Raw genomic sequence first — 27,189 nt, 5'->3', positions numbered from 1 at the left:
TTTTCAGGAGAAGTTCAAACACTCAGGGCGTTTGCTGTTGATACCAACTCTATCAAGCTGATCTGGAATGTCATTCGTGAGGCCAGAGGGTACAGATTAGAGTGGAGAAGAGCTGAAGGTAAGAAATGTACTTGGATTGAAACTGACATTTTGCAATTTACTGGGTTGTGTAGTAGCAGTACACAGCACATTGTCAGGCTCATCAGGCTGAACTCTGATCCATCTAAATGTATATATGACCGCATCCCTCACTGAAAGGGTACTGCAATCAGTCAACATTCGGATACCCAGACATTACTGATAGCCTCTGTCATCAGCACTTGTAGCTGTTTCCTATCAAAATCCCCTCTCCAGACTGGAAACACTGATTTGACAGTCTAAAAATCAAGGCTGAAATGCAGAAAGTGAGTGTAAAAGGGCATCCCAAACTCCATATCATATTCTGTTCTAAGTAGAGGGTCAGTTATACACTATGGAAAGCCTAAACCATGTACTGTGATCATGCCTGCAATGTTTTGAACAAACCAAAGAACATTTGGCCTCAAGTATGAGCTTTGAGCTTTTCATCGTGGATATTCTATTCTTGTGCAAAGTTTAGGAAATAATGTAACAACTTTATGATCTTGTCCCAACTGTCCCAGACTAAGCTGGTAAAGGTACTGTACTGAAATATCATATATAGGATATGGTCAGCATACTATATAATTCACCCCTTTATGAGGAATTAACACAAGTTGTATTATGTTAGGTCCCCAGTGAAGATGAACAGCTTTAATAAGTAGGTAAATAATTAGGGCAGAAAGAATATGCAGGAAGTAAATGGTTCCAGGAACAGTATAATACTATGGATTTTCAAACTTGCTGTAGTATATGTTGGCAAATCATTGGGGCTTGAAGTCACTAAATAATGAGTTACATTTGAGTTTCAGATTTTATCATAACTTTCAACTAGTCAGGGGCAAATTTCAGCAGAATCTGGGACAAATTCAAAAGGAATCAGGTACACTTTTAAAATATTATTACTATTAATGTCAGACGTTGCCAGAATATGAAAATGTGAATTAATATAATTTCTGAAGTAAAAAAAAGTCTGTAACTCTATTTACTGTCATTGCTTATTACGTGTAATTTGCCACCTTTTTCCAAAGCCCTAAGTTTTAGGAAGGATAAATGGAAACAGCGCTAAAATCTGAGACAACATCGGGGGGGGGGGGGTCCCTAAAAAATCAGGGGCAGGAGAGAGGTATGGACTTGATATTCTTTAGAAAGTGCATGTTAACATAAGTAATGTTATTATAGCAAGATTCTAATTTTATAAGATTGATATTTAAAATCTATCCCTGTTTTTGAGCCTTTTTCCTCTTGTTATTTTTAGTCTCTTTTTCCCATATTTCTTGAGCTAAGAGGTTGTGAGGTATACCTACTTCTTATTTGAAAGAGTTGCATCCACTGCTCTATCAGTCTGTCTCACTCTCTCACACATACCACACAGTTTCGCTTTCATGCACAGAAACACCCATATACTCACACAGACACACACACACACTAGTGCACGTGCACACACACACACGCGCGCACACACACATGAACACATACTTTTGTATTTTTTTTATTATCTGTTTTAATTTTACACTCACTAAACAGCAAAAGTGCTGCTTAGCGAGCCTAAAATAATGGCTTGGTTACTTTCACCCACTCATACACTCTCACACACAGATATAAACAAACACACACACATACACACTTTTCTATTTTTTTCTTTTGTTAATTTTTCACTTGCTAAACAGCAAACAGTAAACTACTTAGCGAGTGTAAAATAATGGCAGACATTATCTCCGTTACAGTCCAAGCTCCACGGCAGTTTAATATGCTGCCATGAAGTGATAGACTCATTTTTCAGTGGGCATTACCTGTACAGTTACACCCTGCTGGAGAACATTCATTCTCCAATCAAAGCAGCAATGTACAGGTCACCCATTCTCTTGTCTGGGGTGGCAGAGTGGTGTAGTGAGTAGCACTTTCATCTCCCAGCTTGATTAGGTCCATAGGTTCATAGGTTGGTACTAGGCTATCAGCCCTAGGGCCTATACAAGCCTAGCCATAACAATTCCCTGGCTATTTCTTCCCACATTATTTACTTCCCTGGACCCCTGTCTAGCAGGGCGACTGACGTGATCCCTGGGGTGAATTTCCTTTCTCCCATCCAATTGTCAAGGTTCCTTTTGAAGAGGGCCAAAGAGGCACTCTGCTTGACATGTATGGGCAATCTATTCCAGAGTCTGGGGAGTCTCTGGGTCAGGAACCTATCCCTCCAGCATGTTTTGTTTATTGTGATGACAAGGTTTAGATCCCTGGAGCGTGTGGCTCTGAGGAACTGGGATTTTTTTAAGTGTAGCATGTCCAACAGCTCTGGGTTTGACATGGCCTTGTATGTTAAGCAGAGATAGCCTCTGAGTAGACGATATGCGGCAGAGTATAGCTGGAGTTTTTTAAGGCGGTCAGCATAGGGCATCTGCTTTAGGCCTGTGATTCTTTTAGTGAGGTATTTCTGCGGTCTTTCCAGTTGTTGCAGATGTCTTGAGACGTACATACCAAACGGGGCATTGTATTCTATAATGGGTCTAATGAGGGATGAGTACAGTGGAACAATGACCTCCTTTTTTCTGGATGAAAAGCCCTTCGTGATGAGATGTGCCACATAGAAGGATTTCCTGAGTGTTGTGGTGATGTGGTTATCGAAGGTGAGACCACTGTCCACCTGTGTCCCTAAGTCTCATATCACACTTTCGGTGTTTAGTGCACTGCCACCTATATGGTAATTCACGGATACATGTTTTTTCCCAAAGGGGATATCTATACATTTCTTGGCATTGAGCTTGAGCCCATGGCTCTGGCACCAAGCATCTGTTTCTGTAAGGCCCTTTTGTAGAGTATCCACATCATTTGGGGATTCAATAATGGCTCCCAGTTTGCATTTATCTGCGAACTTCGTTAGCCAGAGTCCCTTAGTATTGACCTGTACTTTAGAGAAGTAGATGCCAAACAAGAGTGGCCCCAGGACTGAACCCTGAGGTACTCTACTTGTCATTTGTCTGTAGCTGGATTTGGAGTCGGCTACTTTTACAGTTAGCAACCCATTGGGTGACATAGGGATTAATGCCCAGCTTAGTAAGTTTATCTATGATTCCAGAGTGGGGGGTGGTGTCAAAGGCCTTGGCAAGGTCTAGATAGGCTGTGTGGACCACCTTACCCTTGTCCATGGCTCTGGAGACTGATTCGAAGAACTCAATCAGGTTCAGGAGACAAGATCGGCCCTTCACAAACCCAAACTGGGTGGGGTCCAATGATTGAAGGTTGCCAATGTCTTTGTTTATAAGTTCCATGATAATACGCTCCATGGCCTTGCAGATAAGGCTTGTCAGACTGATGGGACGGTAGTTTCCGGGATCCAAGGTGGATCCCCCCTTTTGGAGTGGGATAAATGTAGCTCTGCGCCACTCAGTGGGCATGAAACCTGAGGTGAGGCTATGATTAAACATGACACTTAGGTGAGGTGCCAGTTCATATTGTAGTTCATGTAGTACACAGCCCGGGATGTCATCTGGTCCCATGGATGCTGTATTCTTAGCTTTGGAGAGTGCGTTTTTTACCTGTGTGGCCGTTATTACCGGAATTCGGCAATCTTCCGGTATTGAAATGGGCCATTTAGGGGGTGAGAGGGGGGTGAAGTTAGCACTGAATCGATCTGCCAGGATATTGGCAATATCCTTGGGATCAGTATATTTAATGCCATTCTGTTTTAGCTCAGAGCAGATCTGAGCATTGCCATTTAGATTCTTGACATAGTTATAGAATGCCTTGATGCTTCTAGTTCAGTTCTAAGCTGAAGCTGTTTCCTTTTTCTTTTGCACTTTTCATCCAATTTTATCATTTTAACAGTATAGTCTTTTTATTCCTCGTATACATCATGTTGTTTGTGTAAAACTCCTTAATTCGTTGCTGTAAATTTTGCTTCTCTGCATTTCTTTCATTTCCTGTAATGATTGGTTCTTTTGAGACTGCATGTTCAGGGATGATACTTAAGATAATCCTCAAACACTTATTTGTGTCTATCATACTCCTGTATTGATTTAACTCAACATTTGGACAAGTTGTATCTCGTATCCTTGTTCTGTGGGCAAACTGATATGGCTGCATTATTAGAGAACATGTCTCTGTTCCAAGTGATTGTTTTGATTTTGTATGGTTTATCATCTTCTCTAAGGGTTTATGGACTGTGATTAAAGCTATTTACCAAATATACACATATATAAGTGCTTGCAGAACTGTACAGTGGCTACTGCTTCCTTCTCTATTTAACTGTACTACTTTTAGGCATCTGTTAATGACCTGCTAGCATAAGCTGTTACTCTCTAGTTTTCATTTTGTATGTAATTTAAGATTGCCCATTACTTTACTTGAGCTAGCTCCAGGTGGCAAATTAGGATGATCTGAATTTAAGCCTTCCTTTAATGTCAATATGGCTTGTTGGGCAGAGTTCAGACCATATAAAAAGTATATCCTCCTTTATGAGCTCTCTAAGTGTTGCAGTGATAGTACTAAAAGCCTTAATAAATCTAACCCTGCAAACGGCCATTCCTAATGATACTTCATACCTGCTTAGTATTAGTTTGAGGTGTCATATTATGTATTGCTTTTTTTGCATTTACTAGATCTGATGGTATCTCTTTCCCTGAGAAAAGGAGTCTATAACATTTAAGTATATTCTCATTAAAATCTTGTTTTATTCTGTTTAATGTCAACTCATTCTGTCTTAATCTGTTCAACATTCTTGTCAATGTCTTATCATTTCTTCTCCCATATAATATGCTTACTGCTTTTTTACCTCATGGTGACTCATATGCTGGAGAATCTCAGATGCTAAGCTAACACTCTCTTGTACCTTGTAAGTCTACATGTGTGGAAAATGCAATAATGCTCTTACTTTGTGTGTGCAACTCAAGTTGTTGGTAACCTGATCTTAAATCAAGTTTATTGAACAACTTTGTTGCACTAAACTCATTATTATCTCATCTACATCTACAGAAGCTTAACATAGTTGTCTCCCTGCATGTCTTTCTCTAAATTTGCATCACAGTGCAAACCTTCATCTCATTAAATTTTGTATGTTTTGGGGGACTATCAGGTCTGTGGCATAAATGGAAGGAGGCCTGTCTATAACCGAGGTAACCAAGGTTTAATTAGCGCCCCCTAGTGCTGGAAAGAGGGAAAGAGAGGAATGAAGGAAGTGCATCTGCGTGCCTGTGTCTGAGGGGAGGGATACTGATTATGTGCCAGGGAGTTGTGGTGAAAGGGGAATGTGAAGGGGGAAGGGCAAGAGAGGAGGTGATATGCTACCACTGAGATGAAGTTTGGCCTCAAAATGCCCCTTTGCATCTTCCTTGATGGTGGGGCCCCAAGACAGGAACATCCACACAGAACTGCAGACATTCACCTCACAGGTCTGCTGCCTGAGGAATGACTCTGCAAGTAGCACAGGGGAGATAGGATTTGATCAGACCATCTGCAGGTATACCACTCTCTCCTGGGTTAATCCAACACTCATCCCTGGCAGCTGAGGAGGAAAGCTGGGTGACTGTAGAGGAAGGCCTGCTAGTCAGCAGACGGCAGCAGGAAAAGGAAAATCTGTTTGTGGGGATTAATACGGGACAGTTGGGATTTCAGTAAAGTTCATATTCTCTCATTTCATAAATTCATCTTCTTCTTCTTTGTTTCTTCCTCTGATAAAATGGTTCTTTTATGCAACTGAGCTACTGGATTTACTTTTGAGTAACTCATCAGCTTTACTTGATAGCTTTTCAGCTTTCAAGTTCCTTCAAACAGCGTGCTGCACTCACATGATGGAAAACTATGTTATCTGATGGAGTTATCCTTATGTTGCAATTATTTTTCTCTTTGTAATATCACCTAAAAGTAGTTTAGTACCCAGAAATCCTTCAATACCCTTTAGGTTTTTTTTTTTCAATTTGCATTGTTTCTCTGTCACAGATCATAAAGGTTTTAGCATTTATTTTCTTAGTAAAGTCTTACATTGTTTCAGAAGGAAATTTGTTTCTAACTGTATGACATAGGTCAGATATAACATTTCCTTTAGTTTTCACTGTTGATCATCGGCCACAGTTTTGTGTCCAACTTACAGAGATCAGTAAAATCCAATGGTGTACATTATCAGCTAAAGCAAGGGTATATCAAAGAGTTAGTTCAAGAAAGGCCATACCCTGGTAAACAAACTAAACTAAATAAAATAAGGACTATGATGTAGACTTTTGAAACACTATATACAGATTGGCAAATACTCTCATTTTTGACCACTGAAGTCTTGCTTTTATCACCTAATTACAAGTATTTTTCATGTGCCTTGCCAATTATTTGAAATGAGAATTGTCAATTACAAATGAATGAGAAAAACTGTTACACTTACTGGTAATTTTAGCAGTAAACAAGAAGCTAAATTATAGTCTAGAAGCCACAGATTTGAATTTTGCTGTTTGCATACTTTGAAAAGAAATTGAGATTCACAATAAATAGCTTTTTGTAACTTTTGTTTAGCCTAAGTGATAGTAATTCAGTGAAAATAAAACACTAACAGTGCTAGCAGAAGTATTTCATGAAGTGAGTGGCTCACAGCACTGTCAATGCATACTGTATATTTATTTATTTACTTATTTGCATTTGGTTACTTGGAAGGTCCAGCAAGACCTCTTTTCAGATGAGACCTGAGAAGAAAAGCTCCCAAAATATATTTAATACGAGAAAAACACGTAAAGAGATACTTGCAGATGGTTTGTGAGTACAAGCAGTATTTGAAGTATAGTCATTACAGACTGAACATAGACTAGATGTCTAGGGGTGTGTGTGACAAGTAGCAGTTGCCAAAGAAGCAGATGTTAAAAGGGTGTTTGTACTGAAGAAATAAGACATTTGAGTAAAAGAGTGGGAACAGGAGCACAAGAAGCGAAAAAAGGTCATAAGTTTAATTTTGATGGAGGTCCAAAAATACTAAAATGTGCAAACGTCTGGAGGACTAAGTGTAAAAAGTGTTAGGGAGAATTGCATTGTTACTCTGCATGATCATGCTTATAGAAAAGAATAAATTAAGGATTCATACCAACAGTTATGAAAAGAGAAACATTCTAGAGCTGCTGATATGAAGAGGAACTCCTTGGCTTGTGAGAAGGAATAGTTTGTGTTGGGGGGGGATTCACAACTGATGATCCAGGAGAGGAACAACAGGGGCAGACTTTAGAGTTTAAGAGATGGGTGTGGACATCTTTCTTGAAACTGTTTGAGTTTGATAATGTCTGAGGGCAGATGGCATCTGGTTCCAGAGTTTGGCCTCATGGCATGAGTACAAGGCTTCATTGTGTGCATTTGAGGCCTTGTTCTGTTAGGTAAGATATTTGTATTTAGAGTGGAGATCTCTTGTGAGACAGTATCACTTCATCAGCAAGATTAGGGAAGGATTTTTTGACGGTTAGTGCACAATACATTGTGTTACCTTCAGTTGACTGTATAGCTGGGAAATTCCATCTAGGTGTTGTTATACAAGCAGTGTACTTGTTAGTTATGCTAAGGAGATTGGAAGCAAATTTTGCTATTTCATTGTACATTGTTGTAGTCTTTGTTGTTGAGTAGTATAGACATTAGTGTACATTGGAGCAGCGTAGAGCAGACTGGGTAGGAACTAAGCACTGGATGTAGCTCTTTTGGCTGATTCTTTATAAGGTGTCTAGTTTTTGATGATTTTTTATGACTTTGGATATATGGATGTCAGATTTTAAATTGTTGTCCATGATAACTGAGGAGTTTGGTACTTGGGGCAATATCCATGATACTATTGCTGGAAGTGGTAATGGAAAAATTAGTATATGTAACAGGACTATTTCTATGTAGGAAGAATATCACCTTTGTCTTTTTAGCATTAAATATTAGGTCGTGCTGTTGTAGCCAGAATTTGGTTGAAGAGTATGATTCCTGGGTTTTGGCTTGTAGTTTATTAATGGATGGAGAATATCAAACAAGGATGAAGTAGCCTGCGTACTGAATAAGTGAGAAGGGCCAGGAGATCATTGACAAATATATTAAATAGCAATGGGCCCAGTATAGAGCACTGAGGGGAATTTGTGTTAACAGGGAGTAATGAAGAGTAAGCTATTTACCACGTGACACATTGTATTCTGTCACTTAGGTATCTATGGAACCATTTGATAGTGTTACTATGCTTACCATGTGACACATTGTATTCTGTTACTTAGGTAGCTATGGAACCATTTGATAGTGTTACTATGCTTACCATGTGACGCATTGTATTCTGTTACTTAGGTAGCTATGGAACCATTTGATAGTGTTACTATGCTTACCATGTGACACATTGTATTCTGTTGCTTAAGTAGCTATGGAACCATTTGATAGTGTTACTATGCTTACCATGTGACGCATTGTATTCTGTTACTTAGGTAGCTATGGAATCATTTGATAGTGTTACTATGCTTACCATGTGACGCATTGTATTCTGTTACTTAGGTAGCTATGAAATAATTTGATAGTGCTACTATGCTTACCATGTGATGCATTGTATTCTGTTACTTAGGTAGCTATGGACTTATTTGATAGTGTTACTATGCTTACCGTGTGATACATGTATTCTGTTACTTAGGTATCTATGGAATCATTTGATAGTTTTACTATGCTTACCATGTGACACATTGTATTCTGTTACTTAGGTAGCTATGGAACCATTTGATAGTGTTACTATGCTTACCATGTGACGCATTGTATTCTGTTACTTAGGTAGCTATGGAATCATTTGATAGTGTTACTATGCTTACCGTGTGATGCGTGTATTCTGTTACTTAGGTATCTATGGAATCATTTGATAGTGTTACTATGCTTACCACGTGACACATTGTATTCTGTCACTTAGGTATCTATGGAACCATTTGATGGTGTTACTATGTTTACCACGTGATACATTGTATTCTGTTACTTAGGTAGCTATGGAACCATTTGATAGTGTTAATATGCTTACCATGTGATGCATTGTATTCTGTTACTTAGGCAGCTATGGAACCATTTGATAGTGTTACTATGCTTACCATGTGACGCATTGTATTCTGTTACTTAGGTAGCTATGGAACCATTTGATAGTGTTACTATGCTTACCATGTGACACATTGTATTCTGTTACTTAGGTAGCTATGGAACCATTTGATAGTGTTACTATGCTTACCATGTGACACATTGTATTCTGTTACTTAGGTAGCTATGGAATCATTTGATAGTTTTACTATGCTTACCACGAGACACATTGTATTCTGTCACTTAGGTATCTATGGAACCATTTGATGGTGTTACTATGTTTACCACTTGACACATTGTATTCTGTTACCTAGGTAGCTGTAGAATCATTTGATAGTGTCATTTGCAAGAATGGTAAGTTTATGGACTAGCTTAGAATGAGAGGCTGTGCTGAATGCTTTTGAGAAATCAAGAAAGGTGGCAGAAGCCAAATGATTGTTTATTATGATGTAATTTGATAGTATTTAGGAAAGATACTAAGGCAGTTGCTGTGGTGTGTTTAGGGTGAAATCTATGCTGGGAGACAGAGAATACATTTTGGTTTAAAGGGTACTATAGTAATTGTCTGTGAACACAGCTTTCTGTTATCTTTGATAATGGAGGTAGTACAGCAGTTGGCCTGGAGTTACTAAGCTCTTTAGATTTGCCACCTTCATGTAGAGGTAATATGTTACTTTGCTTCTAGATCTTGGAAGGTTAGGATTCAGTTGTGGACCTGTTAAAGAATATGGAGAGTGACAGTGCTAGTACAGCTGCTCCTAGTTTAATGGATATGGCTGGAAGATTGAGAGCTTCTACAGCAGTAGGTTTAAGCTTAAGCAAGAGTTTTTTTTGATGGTTGTGGTTGAGACAAGTTGTAGTGAGAAAGCACTGGAGTCAGTGTGATTGGAATGGAATTGAGTAAAAGGGTTACTGAGGTTGTTATGAAGGAGGAAAGCAGCTGTGTTGATGAACAGGGATATAAAAGAGGTGGCTGGGTTATAGCCAAAGTCATTGGGCATTGAGTGTATGCATGGTTTACTATTTTGAATTCAGACATGTTATATTAAGAAACACAGTCTTGGGAAAATGAACTGATAGGCTACAACATAAGGTCCCACAATGCCAAGAAACTTTGAATAGCAAAAATCTTTAGGGGTGTAGAGCCAGGAAAGATCAGCACCATAGATCATGCAGGTATACAAGTGCATCCTGTCAGTACTGGGGACCCTGATGTTGCAGGCTTTGAATGCTGGCATCTCAGGAGTTTGTTTCTCAATAGGATGGTCTTCAGGAATTCATTAATAAAATGTGTGTGTGTGTGTGTGTGTGTGTGTGTGTGTGTGTGTGTGTGTGATATATATATATATATATATATATATATATATATATATATATATATATATATATATATATATATATATACACACACACACATATTTACACACAGACACGCAGACACTCACATATATATGGGCAGTGGTTAGTGTCACCGTCTCACACCAAGAAGTTCTCTGGTTTGATTCTCAGCTGGGGTGCCTTCTGTGCAGACACTGCATGTCCTCCCTGTGTTTGTGTGGGTTTCCTCTGGGTGCTCTGGTTTCCTCCGACACTCTAAAGACGTGTCAGAGTGTTTCTCCCCAGGCCTCTACTGAAAATGGGCTCTGTCAAGTTGGACTTTCCTGGTAAACAAATCTTCTTCTTTTGGCTTTTCCTAGTTAGGGGTCGCCACAGCGGAACTCCGGTCCGCTAATGATTGGCAGTAGATTTTTTACGGGTGCCAAAGTGCCAGCTCGACTCCCAACCTTCAACGAAGGCACGCCCATTCTACGCATGTCTTTCGAACGCCACTTGACCGCAGGGAGGACATGCAGACGCCACACAGAAGGCGCTCCAGCTGAGAATTGAACAAGAGAACCTCTTGCTGTGAGGCAACAATGCTACCGCTGCACCATATAATAAAATTATATATATGTATATATATATATATATATATATATATAAAAACACACACTGTTTGTTGGGTCAAGTCCATTTCTTTTTTGTCTCCTATATTCCCCTTAGAAAATTGCCTGTGAAGCATCTCAGATTATTATTCATGCCCTTCACTTACATTAAAAATGTTCCTTGTCACCTTCTCATTTACTCTGATATCTACCACAAAGCAACCTTTTATGAGAAGAGGACTGATGAATTGTGTGCAAACATTCTTGCATTGAATTTCTATAGTGTTGGCTGTGGCCTTAATTTACTCTGAGTAGCACTTACCACTGCAGGTAGTTTTGCTGAAGCTTCTGAGTCTGGCTGCACATTAGTCCTGACTTGTTACCTTTGATACCATTCTGATTTTGTGTTCTCATTTTCTTTTGTAGAAACGTGTGTGTGTGTGTATCTCTGACACACTCTATTTTCCTTTTATTCAGTGTTTTTTTATGACAAGTTTTTTAAATATGGCTGAACATTCCAGAAGTAAGAATATCACATTACATTCAGTTAACCCCTTTGTATTTAAACTATATATCTCCTTTAGACTGCAAAAAATATCCAGACAAGGTAGAGTGTCCTGTAGTGGAGGCCTATGGGCTGTATGCAAATGATCCCTTATGAATGTAATAGTGCTTCAGCTACATGGCTATTGAATGCCAATGACTTTTATGTCTTTATAGGCACATTCATGCCAATAAAGCTAAACCTCACTAGCTGAAGACATGCATATTTCAGACTGTTTTGACCTTCTCAATACACAATAAGTGAATTGTTTTGGTACACTTTAACACCATAATGCTTAAAATCAAGCCCGATGTCCATAAACTTTGGGGTACCTGCAAAGTATCCTGAATAGATACGATATTACACAGTGAAGACTCTAGAACTCCTGTAGTGGAGACCCATAGGATATATGCAAATGACCCCTTACGAATATAGCAGTGTTTCAGCTACATAGCATCTGAATGCCCGTTAGTTTTTACATTTTAAGTTTGGGGTACATTCAGGGCAATAAAATCAAACCTCGCTAGCTGTAGACATGCATGCTTTGGCCTTTTTTGACCTCACAGGATTAAAAGCATTCAGTAAAGTATATGAAAATAATTCAAATCCTGCAACATTGTGACAAACCTACAATGATATGTATTGAATCAATAGAAGTGACATTACAATACAGTAGTAGAGTTTTGTGAGTAATGAAATGGGATACTTTGATCTGATGCCAAAGATAAAGCTGAGGTGGAAAGAGAGAAGGTACTACAGGTAGATATGGTTAAATGAGAGAGATGTACAGCAGTTGAGTATCACTTAAATAAACTTTCAAGACTGAAACATGATATATGAGAGATGTGTATTTTGATACAGAGTGAAGGTTAAAAGGAAGGAAACTGCATATAGTAGCATTAGCATGCAGCAAAATATTAAGTAGTAAATTAAATAGTAATGTTTGGTGCTTACAGTTAAGGTGTTAGCTTGGGGTTGAGTAGGAACATAGCCAGGATTTCGTTGCTTTAAGTGTAGTAGTAGGGCGTTCCACAATTTGGAGAAATAGCAGGTGTAGAGTGAATTACTAGCAGTGTTATTAGATTTGCTGGTGAGTAAAAGTGATTTATTTTGAAAACATCGTTTTCTGGATAGGGAATAAGACTTCATAATGTTGTATAGTGCTGGACATTTTTTTCTGGTTTATGTATATTAGGTTATAGCCAATAAGTAGTTTTGAGTAGGTATGATGTTGTGAGAGGTCTAGTTGGTATAGTTATTTTAAGGCTATGCTGTGGTGATGTTTTGTATCTAGATAGCTGGCAAGCCTTGCATTTTATTGTAGTAGCTGTCTAGTTTCATTTTTTTGGGTGCTACAAAGGTTAGTCAAGATGGGGGGAGCATAAAGCAGAGATGGTAGTTAAGTAGGTTGATCATTTTTCTAGCTGTTAGTGAGATATATTAATAAAACAAAGTTCTGGAGTTTTTTAATAGATTGAAGAATGTACAGATCAAATTTTAGGTCTTCATCTATATATACTCCTAGTACCTTTGATTATTGTGCTATTTCTGTTCTGGTGTTATTTTTGGATAATATTTTGAAAGATTGTTTTTGGCCTAAAAAATGACTTTGGATAAAGAACATTATTTATTTATTTATTTTTTTGTAGGATTTAGAAGAAGAGCAGTTTTTCAAAGGCTTATAGGCAAGTATTAGAGTAGCTGGGGCCATTTTAACTCAAGCCAATTTCGCTTTTTGTTCTTGAAATTACCTATCCCATTGGGTTGTAGACTGGACTTATCCATTCCATGGCTGATAATTATATATTATCCCTAATGAGAATAACTTGGATCATACCATGGATAATTCGAGGAGACCCATGCGTGCGATAAAGCATTTAGCAGATGCCTTTGCCTGTTAACTACTTTATCCTATGCTTCCTATGCAACCTCCAAAGCTTCTTCTATACTCTGCTCTCTCAAATTCATAGGTAACCTTTTAAGTTTTTGCTACTCTGCATACAAAACTTTGCATTTACTCAACTCTCTTTTTAAACCAAAACATGCAACTTATTTTACTTTTTTTAAATTTCTCCTTTTTTTATAGTACTGTTTCAACTATCAACAATATACATGTATGTAGCTTACATATTTTAACTACCAAAATTCTATATTGCTGTTTTTATTGAAATGTATCTGTAGTGCTATTTTTATTGCATTGTATATCTTTGGAGCTTTTCTCCTCAAGCCTCCTCTGAAAAAGGGCAATAGCTTAACCGGACACTCCTGGTCAACAAATATATAAAAAAAAGTAAATAAATAAATACATTAGTAGTATGGGGCAGTCCTAGGAAAGATGTTCTCTTTCCCATCCAAAGATCTAAGTTGTGCTTAAATATGGACAATGATGAACTTTGTTTTACGTGGATGGGGAGTCTGTTCCAGAGCAATGGTATAATCTGCGAGATATATCTGTCCCTCTAAACTGTTATGTTGATGTTGCAAAACAGGTTTAGATCCCTTGAATAAGTGTTTTTGATACTATTTGGCTTGCTGATGTGCAATAAATCCATCAGTAATAGGTCAGAAGATGCCTTGTATGCCAGACTCAGGTCATCTCTTCACAGTCTGTAGAATACTGAGTTTAGTGACAGGACTTTAAGTTGGTCCATGTAGGACATCTTGTTTAGGCCTTGTATTCTTTTAGTAAAGTATCTCTGAGGGCTTTCCAGTAGTTGCATATGTCTGGACAGATATATGCCAAAGGGATCCGTACAGATGCTTGACTGTATCTTTCACTGAATCCCAATTTGGTGAGCATACTTGCACGAAAGTGCTGTTCACCGAATCAGCACTTTCGCAGTATGTTTGTTGTTCCGGTCGTACTACGGTGCGGTAAGGGAAAATTCCCTTTTCCCCACTGTAGTGCGACCTCATATTGAGAATATTAAAGCAGGGGGGTCAGGGGGTGCAGGGGGGCTTGCCTCCCTGCATTCAAGTAGATTTTTTTTTAACACACATTAATGAAAGCGCTTTTTCGATGAAAGCACTTTCGTTAAAGTGTGTTCAGTGGTAATGGATTTCGGCTTTTGATCTTTCGATCGAAACTCCTAGATCCATGTCAAATGTGGTATTATATTCAATGACTTGCCTAATGAGGGTAAAGTAAGGGGCATTGACATACCTAGATCTAGAAACAATCCCTTTGTTTATAAGCTGTGCAATATAGAAAGCCTTTCTTAAAACAATGGACAGATGTTGGTCAAAAGTTAGGTACTGTCCACATAAGTTCCCAAATCCTGAGCAACTGTGTCAGATCTTAGGGGCGTATTGTCATTGTGGTCATTCCCTGGGGTAGATGACTTCCCAAAGGATACAGTAAAGCAATTTTTGCCATTGAGTAACAGTCCATGATTTGCAACAGTCAATTGTTTGAGACAAACCTTCCTGCAGGATAGTTAAGTTATTTGAGAAGTTGTGGGCTGACATAATGGTTAAAGTGTTCATCTCACTGACAAGGGGTATATGGTTTTATTCCCATCTTTGAGGGAAATTGACTAAGCTTAAAATTGTCCACAAGGGGAGCTAGCCTAGTGCTTAGCAATGAATCTGTGAACCAATAAGTGCTCCTAGTTTGCAGTTGTCTGCAAACTTAGTCAGCCATAACCCTTTTATTTTAACTTTTACTTTAGAGAAGTAGATACAAAACAGGAGAGATCCCAGCACAGAACCCAGGGGATCTCTACTGGTGACTGGTCTCTTATTGGAGGTAACTTAACCAATTTTGATTATCTGCATCCTATCTGTGAGCCAGATGGCAATCCAGTGGGTGAAATAAGGATTTATTCCCAGTTTATTTAGCTTTTCTACTATTCTTGATTGGGGAATTGTGTCAAAAGCTTTGGCCAGGTTGAGGTATGCAGTGTGTACCATTTTGCCTTCACCCATTTCTTTGGCGACCTTTTCATAAAAATCCACCAGATTGAGTAAGCATGACCTGCCCTTGATGATTCCAGTTGAAAGTAGGTCCACTGTTTGGAGGTTCCCGGTGTCCTGACTAGTTAGTTCCATGATAATTCTTTCCATGGTTTTGCATATGAGACTGGTCAGACTCATGGGTCTTCAATCGCCTGCGTCTGTGGAAAGTCCTTCCTTATGCAGGGAAATGACTGTAGCTGTTTTCCATTCACTTGGTACAGAACTTGTATGGAGGCTGAGAAGGAATAGTGTTGATAGGAGTGTGGCTAAATCATGTTTCATGCTATTTTAAGATGCATCCAGAGATATTGCCAGGACCCATCAATGCAGTATTTTTAGCTTTTGATAACACTTTTAGGACTGGTCTTGAGTGATAGCTGGAAGTGAGCCAATTTCAGGTATATTTTGAGAGGCAGGCGGACAGCAGACAGGGTAAAATTAGAGCAAAATGTTTCAGACAGTAGGTTCTCTATGTTTTCATCCTTGGTGTAAGTAATATCATTCACAATCAGCACATTGCATTGTGCTTTTGAGATTATGAACAGAACTAAAAAATGACTTGTGATTATCTTTGGCTTGGGTAACTATTATAGCCTCAAACTTGGCTTTGATGGCTTTTATTAAGCTGTTGAGTTGTTTATTTCAGTGACAAGGATCTGATATTCTGGGAATTCATCTTCTTTTGGTCAAAACTATTTTCCTTTTTATATTAAGCTGGTTGATATTATTCATAGCTATGTTTCACAGGATGAGAACGAGTCCTGGGTGAGGTCATTTGGTTTTGAGAGGGTTGAGGTTGAGCAGATGAGGGAGACGTCATCCGTGTATTGCATTATAGCTGCATGTTTGAAAGTTGTGTGAAATTTATTTATAAAGATATTGAGTAAGAGCAGGCCAGATATGGAACCCTGTAGTACTGCAATATAAACAGGTAAAATTTATTTATTAATTTATTTATTATTGGCATTTGGTGACTGGGAATTGGTCAAAAACCAATTTTTAGCTCCAAGAACAATACAAACATGTAAGATAATAGTTATAGCTCAATATTGCATAGGTTACTAGTAAAATACAAAGATTACTAGGATTTTAACATAAGCATACATATATCTTTAGGCATAATACAAATTGTCATGAGCATAGGTAACATTTGCCACAGATTTTAAAGTTCAGTCTAATATTCTAGATTTGAGATGAGCATTATTAGCAGAGCAGATCTGGTGACTACACAAGACATAGTATTGTACTTATAGTGTATAAAGGTTGAAGTTAATAATTACACCAATAAGACGCAGGGAAAAAGAATATGATAGTACAGAGAGTAGTAGTAGAAGTAAGGGGTATTTGAAAGAGGGGAAATGATATTAAGGATGTAAAAGAGGATAGAATATTGAATGGGATGTGAGGAGGATATTCTAGTGAGAGAGTTGCTGACGTTAATGTTATATATATTCTGAGGGGTATAAGTGAAAATTGAAGTGAGAGAATTATTAGAAGAAGCAGGTATAGAAGAAAAGAATAAGATAACGTTATTTCAGGAGAAATAGAAAGGAGGAAGTAGAGAGAAATATGAAGGACAAGACATTCCTGGTGCCAGGACAGGAAGAAAGATGATGGGGAAGGTAAAGTATAGGCAGTAAGGAAAGAGGCAGGAAGTCAAAAGGGAAAAATTAGTTATGGTAGTCTTAAGTTAAAGAGCAAGGGCATATGTAAGACTTGAAAAAGTGATTTTTAGCATAATTTTGTAAGTGTTAAAGGAGTTTACGTCACTGACATTTGGAGGTAAGCCATTCCATAGTCTTGCAATGGCATAGGAGTAGAGACCGTATCCAGGTCTTTTGTTGGGTTTGTATACATTTAAAAGCTGTTTATTAGTGGAACAGAGACTATGGGAGGGGGTATATGGCTGTAAGCTAGGTTTTAATGCAGGGCAACTGTCTAGTTTGTAGATTGTTTTGTGAGCAAGAGATAGTTGTACAGTGTTAAGGTAATGGAGCAATTCAGTCCAGTTAAGTTCATTGAGGGCATGACAGTGGTACATGCGGTAAAGTGTGCCAGTTGCAAATTTGGCTATTTTATAATAGCAAGATTGAATCTTATTCTTTAGGGACATATGGAGGTTAGTGAGAATGGGGTGCACCCTACAGGAGGCAAGGGAGCAGGAAGGTATTGGCAAGTGGGGTGTTTTTTGTATGGTTGTCCGTAAATTGTTTGTGTGTATAGAGTTTACCTAGTTTGGAATGAGTTTTTTTAATAGTACTAATTATATGTTGTTCAAATGTAAGTTTATCATCTATATTGATACCCAGCCAGCTTAGCCTGAGTTACAATTTCAATTTCTTTGTTATATTGTGAGTATATTTTGAAATCTGACAAATATGGTTTTGGTGAGAAGAATAGATACTTTGTTTTATTAGGATTAAGTAGTAATTGTGCTTCATTTAACCAGGTTTCAATGTAGGTGAAGGCATCTTTTGTAATTTTTAGGAGATGTTGAAAGTTTAGAGGAGGAAATAATAGTGGAGTCATTGGCTTACTGGATAAGTGTACTTTGAAGGGAGGCAGAATGAAAGTTGTTAATGAAAATGTTGAAAATCAAGGATCCAAGAACGGATTCTTGAGGGACTCCTGTTCTATTAAACTGGCATTTTCAGAGACTAGTTGCCATCCAACACATTGCTGTCTGCATGACATTGCTGAACGCAAAACTGAAGGGACATGGGAAGAAACTAAGCACGGATAAGATGGTGGTAATGGTAGCAAACTGGGGAAATCAGAAGAAGCTGAGAATAGAGATAGAAGGGAAGATAGTGGAACAGGTAAACAGCTTCAAGTATCTGGGAGGGGTGGTTGAGGAGAAGGGAAGTCTGAATGAAGAGGTCAAAGCTAGAATCAGATGGGCTGTAGCCAACTGGCATAGAGTGTCGGGTGTAGTCTATGGCAGAAGAATGCCAAAGAAGCTGAAATGTAAGGTGTACAAAACAATGGTGTGACCAGTACTACTGTATGATACAGAAACATGGGCAGTAAAGGCAGAAGCTGGAGGTGATTGAAATGAAGTGCCTGAGAAGGGTGGTAGGATGCACGCTGTGGGACAGACAAAGAAATGAGGACATAAGAGCAGAAGCCAAAGTAGCTCCAATTGCAGAAAAGATCAAAGAGAACAGATTAAAGTGGTTTGAACACATGTTCAGAAAAGCACAAGACAATCAGGTGAGGAAGATTTGGGACAGACAGAAAGAAGGTAAGAGGAAGTAAGGAGATCCAGGAAGAAGGTGGATAGATTGTGTGAAAAAAGCTCTGTGACAGTCAGGCATGAGTATTGAAGAAGGCAGGATTGTGGCAGTAAATCGAGAGAGTTGGCGACAGTTAACACGATACCCTGACCCCATGTAGAAAAAAATGGGAAAATGTGTGCTGCTGATGATGATGATAATGACATTGCTGTTGACCTGTTGCATAATTAGAGAACCATTTTTGGGTAGGTTGAGAACATCTTATAGTAGACAATTGTTGTAATACTTTATGATGTGACACTGTATCAAAGGCCTTTGATAGATCTGCTAGGATTACTGATGTTAGTTAGCCAGTGTCCATTGCTTTGTTTACAGTGTCTATGAAGGCTAGAAGTGCAGTGGAAATGCTATATGCTGGATGAAAACCATTTTGGATAGATGCAAGGAAATTGTTATCAGAAAGATGTTTTAATAGTTGTACATGTATGCACTTTTGCAATATTTTAGAAACAGGAGCGAGGACAAAGTGGGTTGATAGTTCAATCCATTGGTTTTTCCACCCTTATGTAAGGGGATTATGATGGATTTTTTCCAGAGTTTGGGAACTTCAGTTTCTGAGATAGATCTATCAATCAGAATGCTAACTAGGTAGGGTGTTGTGTCAGCAACATTTTTTAGGTACACAGCAACAGTTCACAAGAAAAAATGCCAAAAACACCAACACAACTCCAAATCCAAATTAGGCACTCAGGAATGACGTCCAACACCCAACTCAATGGTAGAAAAGTTTATTGCACAAAAACACGGAAAAACAGATAAAAATTCACATCCACATTAAAGCTCAGCAAACATTGTGTTTTCGTCCTAACACAGACTTCATCAGATGTATCCCACAGTCCCAAGTAACAACCCTTATATACACCACTAATTAATACCAATTAATTAGTAGATCAAACATAAAGTCCCACTATTAAAATCAGCCAACCTAGAAAAACATACAGTGTAGTACACTAAGTAAGCACTTAAAAAAATAATATAAATATAAATATATATATATATATATAAATACTTTCACTAAAAGTAAAAAAATATATATATTATCAAATACAAATAAATATATGTAAAAATATATAAACATATAAAACACTCTTCTATATAAAATCTGGGTCTATATCATAACAATGAAAGTGCATACGTGTGACTACATAAAAGTCAACACATAATACGCAAAATCTGTAAATAGCGAACGACCACAAGATCAAATTTTTTCCTAGTGAAAAACTTCACATGACTGTTCGGAAAAAATAAAAATGAAAAAAACATTATCAGGTGGGGGAATTCACCCCCCCCACCCCCCCCCAACATGGTGGCCACACCCCATAATTAAATATACCAACTCTAAGACCACACTATAGCAAAGGAAAGGACAACTCTGTCTAGTTGGACAACTACCTCCTTGCCCTGTGACATGTTCATCGAATTGCTTAAATGCGGTTTGATGAATATGTCGCTCTTCACGTGTTCGCTCAAAAGCACTTTTGTGCTTCTAATATAGACCCTAAAATCTAAATTGTGAAATAGTAAAATAATAAAAGATGCCATCTAATGGCCAAACTAGCAAACTGCAGTCTAGCAGCCCTAAGTTTTAAAACAGGTGCTATAGAAATTGTATCATTTAAACCAGGGAACCTACTGGCCTCTAAAATAATCTGCCAGTAGAGTTCCCTGTTCTCTGTTTGGAGCTCCCATGGCTCCCCTCTTTTATCCATGGGTATAATATCTAACAGGCTAATACACTCAAGTGTACCAGCCTTTGATAGCAATTTAGTCGAATACCAAAGCATTTACTGTATTTTTTCTGTCTTTTGCAAAAAAACTAAAAAAAAAAAAAAAAAATACTTCTCCTTTCCTAAACTTTCCTAGCTAGTTGTTCCAGTGATCAGATTTTCTGATCCCTGGGCTTTGTATTTGGTTCCTGTGTTCCTCCATTTTCTTGTGTGGCCAGAGGTAGTTTCTTTACTCACCAGTGGGAGTGGGGAGTACTGAGCTGCTTGTTTGTCCTCAGAGGAGTGGTTAGAGACAGCAACTAGTAATTCGTTGGCCATTTTGGGTCATTTCCTGTTTTTTCCAGCCCCCTGCTATAAAGCACGCTTCAGCGCGCTTTAGCACGGAGTTGTCACTGTTGCACACAAGAGCAGCGGCGGTTAAACAAGGTTAAACTATTCGGGCTACCTAAATTCCACTCTTCAAATTTTCCCTTAAAACTACCTTCCTCGAACTGTACTGCCGATCTAACCAGCGTATCCTATAACTAAAAACTTCATCTCTACTTGATTCCCAAGTAGACTATTCTCTATCTGTAAAGCCTAGCACTTGCTCCTACAGTACTTGCACCTTGATAAAGCACTATTATTATAGATGGTACCCCACCAGCCTAGAACCCACATCCCCCGGAGTCTTTTGTAAGTTTTTTTATCTATTACTTCTAGCATGTCGAGGGATCAGTTGCTAGTGTCCTCTCCTGCTCAACTGGTGAACCTGGGAATATTGAGGCAATGTTACAATTGCCTCATGTACACAGACAATCCTCTCCTTCTCCCACAAAACACAAATACATGCGAGAGATGCAACTATACGGCCAAACTGGAGGCTGAGCTCTCTCAACATAGGACTGGCAAGACCAGACAGTAGGAGAAGGTAACCACACACACTACATACCCAGTCACACATAGTACCATCACAACTTCAAATCATACACATAATCACACAAAGACATACTCAGAGGCTCTGACCAAAAATCTACCAAAACATCAGAGGCCTCCAAAGCAGACACCCAAACAACTACCACCTCAGGACCCAACACATGCAACACATAGACCACACAGTCAGAGTGTCAATCAGTCACAGCCCTTAAGGCCAAACACAATGCCAGACACACTAGTCATTGGTGACTCCATAGTCAGGCACACTGACGTCCCGCTCACCAGATTGAGTAAGGAGAAGGTCACAGTAAGCTGCCTGTCGGGCGCTAGAATCTGCCACATAACGCAAGCACTCAGGTCTCTCAACAGCAGGTACAAGTACGACTCAGTCATTGTCCATGCTGGTGTCAACAACCTGAGACGTACCTCCTTGGACTACATGAAAAGAGACATTGAGGAGCTCTCTGATTATGTTGCCCAGGCAGGTATGACCCTGACCTTGAGCAGTATCCTACCTTCACCTAGAATGATGCCACAATATAGTGATAAGATGATCAGCTTTAATAATTGGCTTAAATTTTGGTGTCATTCAAAGGGGATCCAATGTCTGTCTGCCTGGGATGACATGCTGGACACGCCACGCTGCTTCGCAAGGGACGGCTTGCACCTGTCACCCCTGGGCTTCCGGATATTGGCAAAGGCTCTTGCCACCCCCATAGTGCCTTTTTTAGGCAAGGCTCAAATTCTAAACCTACCACCCTAGAACACAAAAAAGGAAAAAAACTAAGGGTAATGCTGCTCAATGCCAGAAGTCTCAATCTCAAGATGCACGCACTCGAGGCCCTTCTCAGTATGGAGAACATCGATGTCTGTGCTGTGACAGAAACCTGGTTCAAGGCTCCTGAGAGCACCCCAGCACTATCAGGTTTCACCTCATATCATGCGTTCCGGCCCCAAAATCCGGAAAACGCCAAGAAAGGAGGGGGGGTGTCCATATTCATAAAGGACACACACACCTCAAGGTTGGTGGCAACGCACGATGCATCGGAGACCATCCAGGTGCAATTAACCATAGGCAAGACTGCTCTGCAATTTGTAGCATGTTACAGGCCACCCTCTCAAACTCAGGAATCTCACATGGCCTTCCTGTAAACACTGGAGGGGATAAATGTATCTCCAAACACCATCATACTAGGTGATTTAAACTACCCTAATATAGACTGGGAACACTACTCACGCCCAAACACTCTAGCCCAAAGGTTCCTGGAGTTCATAAACTCAAATGCCATGGAACAACTAGTCACCATCCCCACAAGAGGAGAAAACATACTTGATCTCATCATCACGAACATGGGATCACAATGTTCAGCACCGGAAGTATACCCCTCACTGGTGAGATCAGATCATAAACTAATCTCGCTGGAGGTCCTCATCCCGCCCCCACCTGAAATAAAAAAGACCACAGTGAAAAACTTCTCAAAAGCCGACTTCACACTTCTAAAAACTAGTGTAGTCTCCTTTAAGGCCCCTGAGCCAGTGGTAAACATTACTCAAACCGCTGAATCACTTACAAATGCCTTCTACCAGCACCTACAGGACTGCATGGATCAGGCAATCCCAAACAAAACTAAGACTCTTTGTACCAAAGGCAAGCATCCAGTCTGGTGGACCCCAGCCATAAACAAGCTCTACAACAAAAGGAGGAAGCTACTACAAGATAGAGCAAAATCCTTGAAAGGTAAGACACCTTTGATCATTATAAGTAAAAAACTAAGAGCTCTCATAAAATCATCCAAGGCAAATTTTGAGAGAAAAATCGCCAAGGACTCAAAAGACAATCATAAGGCCTTCTTTAGCTATGTTAGAAACCTAGGAGGAAACTCCCAGATATGCTCAGAATTAGTTCAAAATGATGTGAAGATTACTGAGCCTACACACATTGCCAACATACTGGCTGACAGGTTCAGTGCAAATCCCCCCCTCCCCCCCAAAAGGAGAGATATCTATACCAGAGGATTGTAGCCCCCCAAACATCTCCAACGCCCAAGTGAGAACTGCTCTCTCCAAGGCAAAAAACACAGCATCCATGGGACCGGATGGTGTCCCCGGCTGTGTGCTCCATGAACTCAATGAGGAATTAAACCCGCAGTTAGGACAACTGTTTAATCTTAGCCTCACCTCAGGATACGTACCCAAGGAGTGGCGCACGGCGACTGTGGTCCCACTTCACAAGGGCGGTGCCTCCACCGACCCTGGAAATTACCGTCCCATTAGCTTGACAAGCCTTATCTGCAAAGCCATGGAGAGGATCATAATGGAACTCATAAATAAAGACATAGGGAACTTGCAGACTTTGGATCCGACCCAGTTTGGCTTTGTCAAAGGCAGATCATGCCTTTTAAACTTGGTTGACTTTTTTGAAACAGTCATCAAGGCCATTGATGAGGGCAAGGCAGTCCATACAGCCTACCTCGACCTGGCAAAGGCTTTCGACACAATACCCCACTCAGGTATCATCGAAAAACTCATCAGCTTGAATGTAAACCCATACATCACAAGATGGGTTGCAAACTGGCTAAGTGACAGAACCCACAGGGTCAGAGTTGCTGGCGCCATGTCAGACTCAAAGCCTGTCACAAGTGGTGTCCCACAGGGCTCAGTCCTGGGACCACTCTTGTTCGGCATCTACTTTTCTGAAGTACAAGCAAACACAAGAGGGTTATGGCTGACAAAGTTTGCAGATGACTGCAAACTGGGTGCCATAGTCGAAAACACATCTGACACAGATATCCTTCAGAAGGGCCTCACAGAAACGGATAACTGGTGCCAGAGCCATGGCCTAAAGTTAAACGCCAAGAAATGCATAGTCATACCCTTCGGGAAAAACAAGGTTATCCCTAGCTACCATATAGGTGGCAATCCACTGAGCACAGAAGAAGTCATCAGGGATCTGGGGACCCAGGTTGACAGTAACCTTTCGTTTGACACTCATGTTGCCAAAGTAGTTAGGAAAACCTTCTACATTGCCCACCTGATCATGAAGGGATTCACATCTAGATCTAGGGAGGTCATCGTCCCCTGTACTCATCACTCATTAGACCTATGATTGAGTACAATGCCCCATTCGGAATGTATCTGACCCGACACCTGCAGCAGCTGGAAAGGCCCCAAAAGTTCCTCACCAAAAGGATAAAGGGTCTCAAAAATATGTCTTATGCTGCCCGACTGAAAGAACTCCAGCTCTATTCAGTCGCATAACGCTTGCTCAGAGGTGACCTGTGCCTGACATATAAGGCCATGTCAAACCCAGATTTGATGAATATGCTTCACCTCAAAAAATCTAGATCCCTCAGAACCACAAGGGCGGGAGACTTAAACCTTGACACGGATATTAATAGAACGTGCTGGAGGGACAGATTCATCACCCAGAGACTCCCTATGCTGTGGAACAAAATCCCGGTACATGTGAGGCAGAGCACCTCGCTGGCCTTGTTCAAGAGGAATCTTGACCAATGGATGGGAGATCGCAGATATACCCCAGGGATTACTCCAGTGTCACTGCTTGACAGAGGCACAGCAAAAAAATAGGCATAGTTTTCTTCAAACTAAAGGGGTGGCGAAAGTCACATAACTATGGGCTAGGCTTATAAATGCCCTTGGGCAGATAGCCTAGTATGAACCTATGAACCTATGAACCTATGAAAAAGGAAAATGTAGCTGAGGAACAATTAATACTATGTGTGTATAATGCATTATTGGGGTTCTTATTCCTAACATCATACATATGTTCATATATTCTCTTGTGGAATTTCCTTTCCATTTTGCCTACATAAAATGCATTGCAGGCTCCAAATAGTATCTATCCATAAAAAGACAGATGTCATCCAGGTACCGCCAATATAAATTCCAACAGGCAACATAGGGCGAATTAAATATATATTTTTGTTCCCAAATGGATAGGATGATATTGGCATATGTAGGGGCACACCTTGCACCCATCACCACTCCCTTGGTCTGTCTAAAAAAAAATCACCTTCAAAATGTATTTTTTAATACCATATCAGTGTTAAACACCTGCAAAATTAGTCCTGGGACAAGACACCTTTTTCTACCATAAAATCCTCCAACAATGCCATACTTTCCTGGTGGGGGATAGAGGTGAACAAATCAATTATATCTATAGTAATAAATAACATATTCTCATCATATAAATCTGGTTTGCTATGCTTCAATAGGTCCCATGGATCTTTAAGATTATCCCTACTATTCATAAAGGTTTTAACTTCATATCCAAATATTTAGCCATTGGTGGTAACAGAACCCTCCGCTGCCACTATGGGTCTTAAAGGAGGATCCATAATGTTCTTATGCACCTTGGGTATTCCAAATATAGTGGGAATTTTCAGTATATAATCATGCAAAAACTTAAATAAATCTAGATAAATAACACCCTCCAACGCCATGTCATTCAAGGTCAAATCTTTTTATAAGCAATGTAAATTTCATTCAGGGAAACTGTAGTATACTTAGTTTCATCATCCAAAATTTCCATCATTTTGGACTCATACAAAATTGTATCCATAAAAACAGTTCCCCCACCTTTATCATGTCATCACTCTCAAAATGTATTGTTCTTTACCTCATTTAAGAGAACCCTTTCTTCCTTACTTAAATTAGAAAACACTTTATTGTTCAAAATTCCTTCTTATAACTCTCTCTCCACCATCCTCTGAAATTCTTTAATTGTGTGGGGGGTTGTACATACTTTTCCTAACTAATAACCCTTTTGCATTATATTCCTGTGCCTTACCTTGGAATAATAATTCTGAATTCTTTTTTCTAATAAATAACTTTAAATAAACGATCATCTTGCCTATATCCACCTTCTTTATTGGTATAAACTTAAAACCCTTTGAAAAAAAGCTTAAAATAGAGTACATTTATTTCTAAATTACTGTAGTTAAAAATATCATAACATTTAAAAGTATATTTAGGACCTTCATTGCTTATGGAAAAGTTAATTATCTCCGCCATGCAACCCCCCTGTGTTCCCCCCTCCGGTTGTAATAATTGTATAGTACTGGTTGTTGATTCCTGATTCTCTCAGATCTCCAGAGGGGAGGATACTCTAAAGGGTTATTAAAATCCAAATGCTAACCTTCACCATTATTATATTCATACTGTTCCTGTGGTGTGCCATTGGAATTATTATGATTATTAAATGCATAATGTTGTGCCATATAATCTCCCCATTTTTTTACTTGGGACTGCCCTAGGTTTGGGATACATCCATTTTTCATTGTATTCACCCATGTCCCTATCTAATTTGATAATTTTTCTATTAAACACATTCTTATCTACACCTTCTACCATAACATGGTATTTTGCTTTCTCACTTTCAACAGTGTACAATAAATCGTTAAGAATGCATTTATTAATATGTTCAGTTTCCCCAACGTAACTTCCATGTTTTTCTCATTTTGTCTGATTATCACTCTCATGATGTCAAAACCACATTTGCCAAAAATATTTAAAAGTTCATCATGAAACTCAGATCCATCGACAATACCATTAGGGTATTTCCATACCCTAAGTCCCTTTGGAACTATATTTAACTTTAAACATTCCTTTAAGTAAGTGTTATCCAAATCCAGCGATTTATATTTAAACAATAAATGCTCTAATTT

At 39.2% G+C, this 27,189-nt stretch overlaps 1 protein-coding gene across 1 annotated transcript in view; it reads left to right on the top strand.

Moving 5' to 3' along the window:
* LOC122807520 (collagen alpha-1(VII) chain-like) overlaps window positions 1-27,189 on the top strand; it is a gene marked incomplete at its 3' end in the record, with an annotated part of 926,266 nt that overhangs the window by 592,596 nt on the left and 306,481 nt on the right. The window contains exon 13 of the mRNA XM_044078445.1: window positions 8-118. Coding sequence (XP_043934380.1) covers window positions 8-118 — 111 coding nt within the window. The remainder of the gene's footprint in view (window positions 1-7; window positions 119-27,189) is intronic.

This window comes from Protopterus annectens, chromosome 7.part1 (genome assembly GCF_019279795.1).
Source record: "Protopterus annectens isolate FY-2018-M chromosome 7.part1, PAN1.0, whole genome shotgun sequence".
NCBI lineage: Eukaryota > Metazoa > Chordata > Ceratodontiformes > Protopteridae > Protopterus > Protopterus annectens.
The sequence above is the reverse complement of the archived record's forward strand: the minus strand, read 5'-3'. Positions and strand labels throughout refer to the sequence as shown.